General features: G+C 46.5%; 1 protein-coding gene across 1 annotated transcript in view; it reads left to right on the top strand.

The window, feature by feature from the left end:
• Nucleotides 1-14,626, top strand: part of ush2a (Usher syndrome 2A (autosomal recessive, mild)) — a gene marked incomplete at both ends in the record, with an annotated part of 418,741 nt that overhangs the window by 211,478 nt on the left and 192,637 nt on the right. Inside the window, 1 exon segment of the mRNA XM_084181556.1 lies at nt 1,744-1,874. Coding sequence (XP_084037682.1) covers nt 1,744-1,874 — 131 coding nt within the window.

Below are 14,626 nucleotides of genomic sequence, written 5' to 3' on the forward strand. Positions count from 1 at the left end.
ACATAGCTCTATATAGTAGCCCCAGCAACATAGCTCTGTATAGTAGCCCCAGCAACATAGCTCTGTATAGTAGCCCCAGCAGCATAGCTCTGTATAGTAGCCCCAGCAACATAGCTCTATGTAGTAGCCCCAGCAGCATAGCTCTGTATAGTAGCCCCAGCAACATAGCTCTGTATAGTAACCCCAGCAACATAGCTCTGTATAGTAGCCCCAGCAACATAGCTCTAGGGTCCGTACAACCCACCCCTGCATCTGATGCTTCCTGTTTTCCATACTGCCATCTTCGCCTGCACCAACAAGTAAGTAGCTAAACAGTCCCTCTGCCTGTTCACTACCCTGAACCTAGGCCCTCCAACGTATAGGTCTAGTGTCAGCCCCAAGCCTAGCCCTGTACGCCACCCACCCAGGACAGAAAACTGCCCTGCCAGTCAGGAACAAATACAAAACAAATGTCCTCCTCCCAACAAAAAAACCACCACACGATCCGTGAATAATCCTTCACTGTAGATCAGCAGTACTCTTCTCTATGGAGGCTTATACAGGGAGAGAGAGAGAGAGAGAGAGAGAGAGAGAGAGAGAGAGAGAGAGAGAGTGGGGTAACTTTACATCACATATCTGTCATGGCCCCTCTCCTGTCCCTAATGATAAGGTCAGAGATGTGGATGACACGCGTGTTTACTGGAATGTAGCTTCATGTACATGTGATATACAGTATTTTTATTTGTTTCAATTCAGCACTTTATGGTTACTGCATGCTGACCTCTTTTAATATAAGATAAGATAGTACTTTATTAATTGATAGTACTTTATTCATGTATAGTACTTTATTCATTTAAAGTACTTTATTATTCTGTTAGTCTTTAGATCCACTGGGATTTCAGAAGTTTCTGAATCCATCACATTGTGTTTAACGTCATGACTCGTAATCGGTCTCCCAATTCCTCTGTAATTCCCACACTTATGACTTTCCCAAAGAGGCCGAGCTCAGAATTCTGAGGGTGTTACCTCGATCCCTCTATCCTTCTATCCCTGTATCCCTCTATCTCTCTATCCCTGTATCCGAGTTTGGGATCTAAAGCAGGGATAAAGGGATGGAGACGGAGGGAAGGAGAGAGATAGATAGAGTTGTCTTCCGGGAGTCTCCTGTCAGGTTAGAGGGAGTTAGACGTGCCTTAGAGAGCTCCTGTTCTACCTCCCCAGATTAACTACAGATTATCAGATTAACACACAGAGACCAGTCAAAGATTAGACCAGAGGAGATGTGTTTAGCCTGAGCATCCAGTGCTCCCCTGGAGTCCTAATGGAGACATTGGATTGAACACACACACACACACACACACACACAAATGCAGGCACAGGCACACATTAACACACACACGTGCGCATACACACGCACACACATACACACACACACACTCACACACACACACACACTCAAATGGAGACATGAATACACAGCTGGGGGCTTCAAAGCATGATGTTTTATCCTGACTTGAGGATGTACATGGGGGCTCAGGGGAAGTGGGTTTAGGAGACATACACATACATGCATTACACACACACACATAGGTGGATTGTGGCGGGATGTAGAGAGGAGTGTGTGAGGAGTCCACTGGGACACACTCTAAACCCTTCGACAGAGGCACAGATCACCTTTTATCTCCTAATGTAGGTTTTCACACGCTCTAATGTATACATCTCTTCTTCTCCTCCTTTCTTCCTCTCTCTTCCCCTCTCCCCCAGGTCTCCGGTTGAGTTTCAGAACGCGAGCGTCAGACGGCCTGCTCCTCTGTGCTGTGTCTCCTGGAAACCAAGAGGAGTACCTGGCTCTGCAGATCCACAATGGACGCCCCTACTTCCTGTTTGACCCACAGGTAATAAACTACAAATATGTCCATCTTTCCTGTTTCACCCATAGGTAACAAACTACAAACATGTCCGTCCTTCCGGTTTGACCCACAGGCAAACTACAAACATGGCCGTTGCAGATTAAAGTACCCTCAACCTTCACATTTCAGATGTTTCTTCTAGGTGTGATACTATAGAATAGATAGCCAGTATATTATTTGTGTATCAAAAAATATGTATATCCCAATAACTGTTGTCTGATACTAGATGGTTTAGTATGAGGGAAAAAACTGATTACTGAGGAAAGTAAAGAGATTTCCAGTCTGATTTCCAGGTTTCCAGTTGAGTCACTGATGATTTTCAAATTCCTGTGACTTATTAAATCCGCGTTGTGTTCCATGGGGGGAACATTATGACTTCTTCATCTGATAAATCCTATTGGTGGGGGGAACATTATGAATTCTTCATCTGATAAATCCTATCGTTGGGGGGAACATTATGACTTCTTCATCTGATAAATCCTATCGTTGGGGGGAACATTATGACTTCTTCATCTGATAAATCCAATCGTTGGGGGAAACATTATGACTTCTTCATCTGATAAATCCTATCGTTGGGGGGAACATTATGACTTCTTCATCTGATAAATCCAATCGTTGTTGGGAACATTATGACTTCTTCATCTGATAAATCCAATCGTTGGGGGGAACATTATGACTTCTTCATCTGATAAATCCAATCGTTGGGGGGAACATTATGACTTCTTCATCTGATAAATCCAATCGTTGGGGGGAACATTATGACTTCTTCATCTGATAAATCAAATCGTTGGGGGGAACATTATGACTTCTTCATCTGATAAATCCAATCGTTGGGGGGAACATTATGACTTCTTCATCTGATAAATCCAATCGTTGGGGGGAACATTATGACTTCATCTGATAAATCCTATCGTTGGGGGGAACATTATGACTTCTTCATCTGATAAATCCAATCGTTGGGGGGAACATTATGACTTCTTCATCTGATAAATCCAATCGTTGGGGGGAACATTATGACTTCTTCATCTGATAAATCCAATCGTTGGGGGGAACATTATAACTTCTTCAACTGATAAATCGTATCGGCAACCTCCTCTTTTTTTCTTCATTCAAGAGAAACATTCAAAGTGTGTCAGCCTCCAATTAACTCCTTCCCTGCAGTCACGGCACATGCATACCAATCCCTAGCTAATTAGGCTACAGCCACACACACGCATACACACACACTCTCGACTCAATTGCTCTTATGATGAAAGCGATGATGGCAGACGATTTCACGCGAGTGTCCGTCAGACCACCAACTGTCTTTCCTCCCCAATAACCACCCTCACACACACACACACACACACACGCTCGCACACACACACACTCAATAAGGACCTCTTCCTCCAGCTCCGCAGCAGCATTCCCAAACACATTTAGTTAGGCTAGTTTGGTAATTAACACTAGGAGTGGTGTCGCAGTCGATTAATGTCCCCTGATAGCTCCCCCATTAGTTCCCCCATTAGCCAATTCAACAGGCCTAATGGGATTACCACCACGGGGGACCTAATTTGGCGTGACACAGGAAACTGGTATGCTCCCCCCACCACCACCACACACACACACTTTCTAATGATGGAATGAATGAGCATTTTATGAAACACAGTCTCATAGAGGGATGTTTAGCTACTGTAGTGTTAGAGCTATCACTAATCATGCCTCTCCTCTCCTAACACTGGTTAGGGAGCACTGGGTATCTGTGTGGAATATGACACACACACCCCCCGCCCCCAGCCATACAGTAGCTATATATGATTTAGGCCGGGATTGTTGACAAATGAAAAGGTAATTTATGTTTGAGTGTGTTTACTTAAAATAACATTCTACGCATTGCAATGCACTTGATGACAATGTGCCTTTGATTGAATCCCGGCCTTGCTCTTAACTGAATGTTGTAGCAAGTATGTTTTTAACAGAAGTCCACAATAGGGATAGGCATGTACATTCACATTATTTTACTCGAATAATGTAATGAAAAATCGAATCTATTTTTAGAACACAAGGCCCGCACTGTAAAAAAAATATGTGCGCATTTATCAAAATGCCAACAGTGCGCAACAATGTCTAATTTATCATAACTATTACAGAAATCAAATCCTAATTGCTAAATTGCCCCATATATATTCAGTCAATAAAAAAAACAAGTGTCACTTAAGATGAATTTATTGAAACCGAAATATCAACTGGTTATATTATATCATGGAACACAATCTTCTTGTAGAAGCCTATGGCTGTGCAATGGCATGTCCTTGTTTTGTTAATTTAGCAGACAATGCGCTCTTATTTCCCGAACCCTTATCACAGTCAAGACACACCTATTTTATAGTAAAAAAAACATGATGTAATATAACAGAATAAAATAAAAAATATTTTTCCAAATGTTTTTTTGTTGCCATTGTGAAGTGATGCGCATCTCCAGTCTGGAACAGTTATTCTGAGTAATCATTTGAAACAGGGCTCAATTTGGTGAGTTGAAAGAAGAAGAAAAGATGTAGGGGTACAAACCAAAATCTGTCTTCTTTTCGATATAGACGTTCAATTTAGTTTATTCTGCCTGTTGTTTGGATTAACAATTCCTCATTGCATGGTGATGAATTACGGCCACGACATCTGTTTGGTGAGTAGGCCTTGGCTTAATGATTCTGATGAAAATACGCTCTATTGTCTTTATCAAACTAATGTTTTTGCATATTTTCAGTGTGGAACCTGTCTATGTTTAGGGGGGTTATAGCCTAGGCTAACCAATTCTAAATGGCACTAGCAGTTCGTTAAGTAGCCTTAAGCGGAAAATATACTGGACGCAATTATTCCAAAACTCCAGTTCGTTGTTGGAACACATATTTCCCTACTACAATCAAGAAGTCCATTTGGAATTTATGATAAAACTGTCATTATTTAGCAAGGAATGTAGCTTGTGTATCCCATCAGTTAGATACGTTTTTATAGGCATTTTTTTCAAGTATGCCTAACAGGAACATGTTCGCACTCAGCACTCAGCACGCGTGTGTAGAGGGAGCAGTCGGAACACAATTTAGTGAGTGACACGGAGGGGAAAGGGAATTTAGGGAGAAGAACTGTGTGATGTTTGGCTTGGTTAATTTTTTTTTGTGCCCCTTAAATACAAATGGAACACTAGAGTTAAAGCAAATGAACGTTGTCTTCAAGACAAAACATTTTCGAGACACATTTTCACTTGCCTGTTCGGGCAGCCATAATGCACATTCCACCAGATAGTTTTACAGTATTTGGAGAGAAAAAAACTCTCTGCTTAAAGATAAATTTTAGACGTCCGTTCGAGTACTTGATTACACATGCCCATCCCTAGTACACAAGATCAAGCTTTTCCGGTCAATGTTCAGTAAAAGTCTAGGGTGCCAATGAGGCATGCGTTTTAAGTATGTAACATATGTAAACGAAACAATATGTCATTAGAATCTGGGTCAACATGACAAGATAATGATCTGACTAATGTTGTTATTAATACATGTAAATAACACACACCCACACACACACAGTAAATATACTCTGGCATGTGCAACGAGCGTTTGACAGCATTCTCTGTGTCAGTGTGATAAAGGTGCTAAGCAGGGAAGATCCACAAACAGCATGTATACAATATAGCCTCAAAGAAAAACCTGCACACTGCTCTTGCCAGTATGACTTAAGATGATTAAACACATCGGCCTCTGTGGTCAGTGACAGTATAGCCTAACACAAAGACACAGAGAAGGGTTCTAGTTGAGTCAGTTAGGAGGTCCTTTTTATGCTTCCTGATAGTGAGAGAGAATGAATAAATAAATACATGAATAATGGGAAAGTGACCGTGTGTGTGTGTGTGCATGCGGTCATGTGTGTATTTGTTTGTGTGTGGTAACCCACCCTAACAAAGTAAATTCCCTGTGTTCTCTATACGGTAAGAGATTGGGTTCAACCCCCCAAGGTTGCCAGGGCTGACTCCCCTAATGGGAGCCTTATGTGTGGGGCAGCACTTTGGATAAGTGCTCTTTATCTGGCAACCGGAAGTGGGCATAGCTATCTCCATCAGCTTTCACTCCCAAATACACTTTATTAAAGAGAGAGGGGGCGGTGGGGCACACGCACACACACACATACACACCTAACCCCTTTCTCTATTATTCCAGAGAAGGCAGAGTTGGATTCATCGGTTCTAGAAGGAGTGTTTAGTAGTGTTGCACGGTATAACAAAACTACTTTTTATAGTTTCGGTACTAACATTTTTGTTACTTCTGTCAAATGTGTCTCACGTCATATACAGATTGAGAGGATCGAGTCTGTGTAGTAATTTGTCTGAATCTAAACTAGCCAGATTACTTGTGCTTGTGCATGCAGCTGACACAGCGCAAGCCACTTTTGAGAAGCAAGTGAGAGGAGAGAGAAAAATGCAGACAGCATGGCTTCTTCTTCTTCTTCTTTTCCAACTAAAACATCATACCTCAACGCCCGCAGCTTGTTGACAAAAACTGTCTGCAGAAGCAAACTGTGGGAATACTTTGATTACAGAGCAGATGATGAGGACCAGCCCACCGAAACAACTAAGCAAAATGTGTTCCAAAGCAGTGCAAGGGAGGTTTAGTTCCAAAACGACATAAAAAACAATTTTACATATGACATTTGCATTGCAATGTTGTCGTTATTCTACTAAATTTGAATTGTTTTTGAGTGACAATGACATGAACATATATTCAGCATGACATTCATGTGAGCATTATAATATCATTACACAACACAAAAGTCATGTGTAATGCACTCATAACTTGACAGCAATATACACTACCGTTCAAAAATGTGTCACTTAGAAATGTCCTTGTTTTCCATGAAAACATACATGAAATGAGTTTGAATAGGACATATAGCAAAATGAATAGGACATGTAGACATTGACAAGGTTAGAAATAACGATTTTTAATTGAAATAATAATTGTGTCCTTCAAACTTTGCTTTCGTGAAAGAATCCTCCATTTGCAGCAATTACAGCCTTGCAGACCTTTGGCATTCAAGTTGTCAATTTGTTGAGGTAATCTGAAGAGATTTCACCCCATGCTTCCTGAAGCACCTCCCACAAATTGGATTGGCTTGATGGGCACTTCTTACTTACCATACGGTCAAGCTGCTCCCACAACAGTGTCACGCCCTGACGTATAGAACTCTTGTTAGTTGAGTCAGGGTTTGGAAGTTCTATGTTATTATTTCTATGTTTACGATCTAGGTATTGTATTTCTATGTTTGGCCGGGTGTGATTCCCAATCAGAGACATCTGTCGCTCGTTGTCTCTGATTGGGGATCATACTTAAGTAGTCTGTTTGCCTACCTTAGTTGTGGGATCTTGTTCCGTGTTTAGGCTTGTATGTGTATAGCCTGAGGACTTCACGTTACGTTTTTTATTGTTTTGTTGTATGTTTATTTGAGTTAAATAAACATGTTCGCATACCACGCTGCACCTTGGTCTGATCCGTCTCTCAACGATCATGACAGAAGATCCCACCAAACGAGGACCAAGCAGTGTGCCCAGGAGCAGCAGACATCCTGGACACAGGTGGGGAAGAGTTTTTGGACATGGGAGGAGATTTTGGCAGGTAAAGGACCCTGGGCGAAGGAGGAGGCCCAGGCAGGAGAGGAACACAGAAGGCGCCGGCCGAGGAGGAAGCCCGAGAGACAGCCCCAATAAAAAATGTTTGGGGGGGCTAAAAGGGCGGTCGGGGATCGATAGAGAAGAGCCCTGACCACTGCACTCGTGGGGGCTCAAGGAGGAGTCCTCACTGGAGGAGGACTGGGCATGGAGAGTAAAAGACTGGTACAGTTGGAGATCTCTAACGACAGTTCCCCGTCCGGTACACCTCGTGCCTGCGTCTCGCACCAAGCTAGTGGTGCGTGTTCACAGTCCGGTACGGCCCGTGCCTGCTCCTCGCACCAGACCAGTGGTGCGTGTTCCCAGTCCGGTACGGCCCGTGCCTGCTCCTCGCTCCAAACCAGTGGTGCGTGTCGCCAGCCCGGTACGCCCCGTACCTGCTCCCCGCACCAGGCCAGTGGTGCGTGTTCCCAGTCCGGTACGGCCCGTGCCTGCTCCTCGCACCAGACCAGTGATGCGCGTCCCCAGTCCGTCCCGGTCCGTTCCTGCTCCTCGCACCAGACCTGTGGTGCGTGTCTCCAGTCCAGTACGGCCCGTCCCTGCTCCTCGCACCAATCCAGTGGTGCGTGTCGCCAGCCCGGTATGCCCCGTACCTGCTCCCTGTGCGTGTTCCCAGTCCAGTACGGCCCGTCCCTGCTCCTCGCACCAAACCAGTGGTGCGTGTCTCCAGCCCGGTACGCCCTGTACCTGCTCCCCGCACCAGGCCAGTGGTGCGTGTCTCCAGTCCGGCCCGGCCCGTGCCTGCACCTTGCACCAAGCCAGTGGTGCATGTTCCCAGTCCGGTACGGCCCGTGCCTGCTCCTCGCACCAGACCAGTGGTGCGCGTCCCCAGTCCGGCCTGGCCCGTTCCTGCTCCTCGCACCAGACCTGTGGTGCGTGTCTCCAGTCCGGCCCAGCCCGTTCCTGCTCCTCGCACCAAGCCAGTAGTGTGTGTTCCCAGTCCAGTACGGCCCGTCCCTGCTCCTCGCACCAAACCAGTGGTGCGTGTCGCCAGCCCGGTACGCCCCATACCTGCTCCCCGCACCAAGCCAGGGGTGCGTGTTCCCAGTCCAGTACGGCCCGTCCCTGCTCCTCGCACCAAACCAGTGGTGCGTGTCGCCAGCCCGGTACGCCCCATTCCTGCTCCCCGCACCAAGCCAGTGGTGCGTGTTCCCAATCCAGTACGGCCCGTCCCTGCTCCTCGCACCAAACCAGTGGTGCGTGTTGCCAGCCCGGTATGCCCCGTACCTAGTCCCCGCACTATGCCAGTGGTGCGTGTCTCCAGTCCGGCTCGGCCCGTGCCTGCACCTCGCACCAAGCCAGTGGTGCGTGTTCCCAGTCCGGTACGGCCCGTGCCTGCTCCTCGCATCAGACCAGTGGTGCGCGTCCCCAGTCCGGCCCGGCCCCCTCCTGCTCCTCGCACCAGACCAGTGGTGCGTGTTCCCAGTCCGGCCCGGCCCGTTCCTGCTCCTCGCACCAAGCCAGTGGTGCGTGTTCCCAGTCCGGCACGGCCCGTGCCCGTTCCACCGGTGCCTGGTCCAACACCGGTCAGCTGCTCCACTCCTGGGTCAGAGCAGTCCGCTCCATCGGTGCCCAGTCCAGCTCCGGTTAGCGGATCCACTCTGGAGCCAGAGCAGTCTGCTCCATCGGTGCCCGGTCCAGCTCCGGTCAGCGGTTCCACTCCGGGGTCAGAGCAGTCCGCTCCACCGGTGACCAGTCCAGCTCCGGTCAGCGGATCCATTCCGGAGCCAGAGCAGTCCGCTCCACCGGTGCCCAGTCCAGCTCCGGTCAGCGGGTCCACTCCGGAGCCAGAGCAGTCCGCTCCACTTGGGACCAGTTCAGCTCCGGTCAGCGGCTCCACTTCAGACCCAGAAGTCAGCCCCTCTCCAGGGTCGGGGCCTCCCACACCAGGGTCCAGACAGGGCTTGGTGCATCGCGGGAGGATTGCCGATCCAGGTCCAGACGTCAGCCCCTCTCCAGGTTCGGGGTCTCCCACACCAGGGTCCAGACAGGGCTTGGTGCATCGTGGGGGGATTGCCGATCCAGGCCCAGACGTCAGCCCCTCTCCAGGTTCGGGGTCTCCCACACCAGGGCCCAGACAGGGCTTGGTGCATCGTGGGAGGAAGGAGAGGAGAAGCATCGCGCTGAGGTCCAGATCAGACCAGGGGCGCAACGGAGAGGCTGAGAGGAAGAGGTCGTCACGCCCGGAGCCGGATCCGCCTCCGAGGCTGAATGCCCACCCGGACCCTACCCTGTTATGTCAGGTTTGTGCGGTCGGAGTCCACACCTTTGGTGTGGAAGTTCTATGTTATTATTTCTATGTTTACGATCTAGGTATTGTATTTCTATGTTTGGCCGGGTGTGATTCCCAATCAGAGACAGCTGTCGCTCATTGTCTCTGATTGGGGATCATACTTAAGTAGCCTGTTTGCCTACCTTAGTTGTGGGATCTTGTTCCGTGTTTAGGCTTGTATGTGTATAGCCTGAGGACTTCATGTTACATTGTTTATTGTTTTGTTGTATGTTTATTTGAGTTAAATAAACATGTTCGCATACCACGCTGCACCTTGGTCTGACCCGTCTCTCAACGATCGTGACAAACAGCTCAATAGGGTTGAGATCCGGTGACTGTGCTGGCCACTCCATTATAGACAAAATACCAGCTGACTGCTTCTTCCCTAAATAGTTATTGGAGCTGTGCTTTGGGTCATTGTCCTGTTGTAGGAGAACATTGGCTCCAATCAAGCACCGTCCACAGGGTATGGCATGGTGTTGCAAAATGGAGTGATAGCCTTCCTTCTTCAAGATCCCTTTTACCCTGTACAAATCTCCCACTTTACCACCACCAAAGCACCCCCAGACCATCACATTGCCTCCACCATGCTTGACAGATGGCATCAAGCACTCCTCCAGCATCTTTTCATTTGGTCTGCGTCTCACAAATGTTCTTCTTTGTGATCCGAACACCTCAAACTTTGATTCGTCTGTCCATAACACTTTTTTTCCAATCTTCCTCTGTCCAGTGTCTGTGTTCTTTTGCCCATCTTAATCTTTTATTTTTATTGGCCAGTCTGAGATATGGCTTTTTCTTTGCAACTCTGCCTAGAAGGTCAGCATCCCGGAGTCGCCTCTTCATTGTTGACGTTGAGACTGGTGTTTTGCGGGTACTATTTAATGAAGCTGCCAGTTGAGGACCTGTGAGGCATCTGTTTCTCAAACTAGACACTAATGTATTTGTCCTCTTGCTAAGTTGTGCACCGGGGCCTCCCACTCCTCTTTCTATTCTGGTTAGAGCCAGTTTGCACTGTTCTGTGAAGGGAGTAGTACACAGCGTTGTATGAGATCTTCAGTTTCTTGGCAATTTCTCACATGGAATAGCCTTCATTTCTCAGATCAAGAATAGACTGACGAGTTTCAGAAGAAAATGATTTGCTTCTGGCCATTTTGAGCCTGTAATCGAAACCACAATTGTTGATGCTCCAGATACTCAACTAGTCTCAAGAAGGCCAGTTTTATTGCTTCTTTAATCAGCACAACAGCTTTCAGCTCTGCTAGCATAATTGCAAAAGGGTTTTCTAATGATCAATTAGCCTTTTAAAATGATAAACTTGGATTAGCAAACACAACGTGCCATTGGAACACAAGACTGATGGTTGCTGATAATCGGCCTCTGTACGCCTATGTAGATATTCCATAAAAAATCAGCTGTTTCCAGCTACAATAGCAATTTACAACATTAACAATGTCTACACTGTATTTCTGATCAATTTGATGTTATTTTAATGGACAAAAAAATTGCTTTTCTTTCGAAAACAAGGACATTTCTAAGTGACCCCAAACTTTTGAACGGTAGTGTATTTCAACTACATCGCGTTTGTCTGGGCTTGCTAGCAGTAGCCACTAGCCAGCCAGCAGCCATGGGCGGAGCATTGCACCCTGGGAAGTGAAATGCACTCTGGGAATCATAGTATGCTGTGTAAAATCCATTGTATTTCTATGCCGTGTAAACTATTGCAATATAGAATCTTTAGAAATTAGCTTCAAAGTGTTTTTATGACGTTTTGGACCTAAACTATTTGTTTAATACATACAATTATACTGAACAAAAATATAAACCCAACATGCAACAATTTCAAAGATTTTACTGAGTTACAGTTCATGCAAGGAAATCAGTCAATTCAAATACATTTATTAGGCCCTAATCTATGGATTTCACATGATTGGGCAGGGTCGCAGCCATGGGTGCCACCCACTGGGGAGCCAGGCCCAGCCAATCAGAATTAGTTTTTCTCCACAAAAGGGCTTTATTACTGACAGAAATACAGCAGGTGAAGAAGCCAGATGTGGAGGTCCTGGGCTGGCGTGGTTACACATGATCTGTGGTTGTGAGGCCAGTTGGATGTACTGCCAAATTCTCTAAAACGACGTTGGAGGCGGCTTATGGTAGAGAAATGAACATTTAATTATATGGCAACAGCTTTGGTGGACATTCCAGCAGTCAGCATGCCAATTGCACGGTTCCTCAAAACCTGAGACATCTGTGGCATTATGTTGTGTGACAAAACTGCACATTTTAGAGTGGCCTTTTATTGTCCCCAGTACAAGGTTCACCTGTCTAATGATCATGCTGTTTAATCAGCTTCTTGATATGCCACACCTGTCAGGTGGATGGATTATCTTGGCAAAGGAGAAATGCTCACTAACAGGGATGTAAACATTTGAGAAAAAAACGCTTTTTGTGCGTATGGTATATATATGGAATCTTATATTTCAGCTCATGAAACATGGGATCAACACTTTACATGTTGCGTTTAAATTTTTGTTCAGTATATTTAGCTGTAATTAGTAATTAATCATAGGTCTAATTCATGTAATTTGACCCAATATTATGACCATAGATGAGCAAATTAACCCTGATACAGTATGTATCAAATAACATTTTAAAGCAGTGTATATGTAATTGTAAAATAATTTTGGCTGCTCTGAGTATGGTTTTGCATGAGGAAAATTGAAGTTGTTCTTCTGTTATTTAATGCAGTGTTTTATTTTTGAATATCGAATATCATTTTGGTATTGAGTATTGTTTCGGTATGGAGTGTCATGATACTAAACCTTGTATCGGTATCAAAGTAAAACATCTGGTATCGTTATAATAATAGTGTTTAGTGTATAAAGGCCATACACACTCACAGACACACACACACACACACACACACACACACACACACACACACACACACACACACACACGGTTTGGCCCTATAGGTAATGAAATTGAGCCCTAGACCCAGCCAAGCAGCCCAGCAGATGGACAGAGAGACTGAAGAGGCTTTTTGGGAGTATGACAGAATTGACCCCTCTGATCTCACAGGACCTTAATGAAACCTCCTGAATGGAGGGAGGGAAGGAGGGAGGGACAGAAGGAAAGAGAGTGAAAGGAGGGATGGATAAAGAGAGATATTAGAAAAGACACAGGACAGATTTTGACAGTGTAAAATATCAACTCTAGTATTAGAGTGTATTATTCCCATTAGTTGAAGCAGCATACATACAAAACATGAAAACTGTATATGCCCAGCAATACAATCGCATTATCTGACACGGTCCCAACTGGTTTAGAAAGAGCTGAGTTTCTGAAGTTATACAATCTGGTATGACAACAACACAGCTTCAATATGCCTCACCCAGAGAGAGAGAGGCTTTTCCATGCCAATACTAGTCATTACAGTATTAATTGTATTAATATATTATTATCCTTATCATTATTATTGCTTTAACAGTCTAGTAGGCCTATATTCCTGTCTTATTTGGTCATCCTTGCTATATGTTTGCTTTGACAATGTAAGTTTTTTACTTTCCATGTCAATAAAGTATATTGAATTGAATAGAAAATTGAGAGAAGGAGACAGAGGGAGGAGACGGAGAAACAGACAGAGAGACAGAGGGAGGAGACGGAGAGACAGACAGAGACAGAGGGAGGAGACAGAGAGACAGACAGAGACAGAGGGAGGGAGGAGACAGACAGAGAGACAGAGGGAGGAGACGGAGAGACAGACAGAGACAGAGGGAGGAGACGGAGAGACAGACAGAGAGAGAGGGAGGGAGGAGACAGACAGAGAGACAGAGGGAGGAGACGGAGAGACAGACAAAGACAGAGGGAGGAGACGGAGAGACAGACAGAGAGAGAGGGAGGGAGGAGATAGACAGAGAGACAGAGGGAGGAGACGGAGAGACAGACAGAGACAGAGGGAGGAGACGGAGAGACAGACAGAGAGACAGAGGGAGGAGACGGAGAGACAGACAGAGACAGAGGGAGGGAGGAGACAGACAGAGAGACAGAGGGAGGAGACGGAGAGACAGACAGAGACAGAGGGAGGAGACGGAGAGAGAGAGCGGGGGAGAGGGAGAGAGGGTGAGACAGAGAGACAGACAGAGAGACAGAGGGAGGGGACGGAGAGAGAGAGTGGGAGACAGAGGGAGGAGACAGAGGGAGGAGACATCGAGACAGACAGAGAGACAGAGGGAGGGGACGGAGAGAGAGAGTGGGAGACAGAGGGAGGAGACAGAGGGAGGAGACATCGAGACAGACAGAGAGACAGAGGGAGGGGACGGAGAGAGAGAGTGGGAGACAGAGGGAGGAGACATCGAGACAGACAGAGAGGCAGAGGGAGGGGACGGGGTGAGAGACAGCGGGAGGAGACAGAGAGACAGAGAGAGGGGACGGAGAGAGAGAGAGGGGGAGACAGAGGGAGGAGACAGAGAGACAGACAGAGAGACAGAGGGAGGGGAGGGAGAGAGAGAGAGGGCGACAGAGAGACAGAGGGAGGGGACGGAGAGAGAGAGGGAGACAGTGGGAGGAGACAGAGAGTCAGAGGGAGGGGACGGAGAGAGAGAGGGAGACAGAGGGAGGAGACAGAGAGACAGAGGGAGGGGACGGAGAGAGAGAGGGAGACAGAGGAAGGAGACAGAGAGATAGAGGTAGGGGACGGAGAGAGAGAGGGGGAGACAGAGGGAGGAGACAGAGACACAGAGGGAGGGGACAGAGAGAGAGAGAGGGGGAGACAGATGG

The sequence above is a fragment of the Coregonus lavaretus genome (assembly GCF_964263955.1).
Source record: "Coregonus lavaretus genome assembly, chromosome: 18".
Taxonomy (NCBI): Eukaryota; Metazoa; Chordata; class Actinopteri; order Salmoniformes; family Salmonidae; genus Coregonus; species Coregonus lavaretus.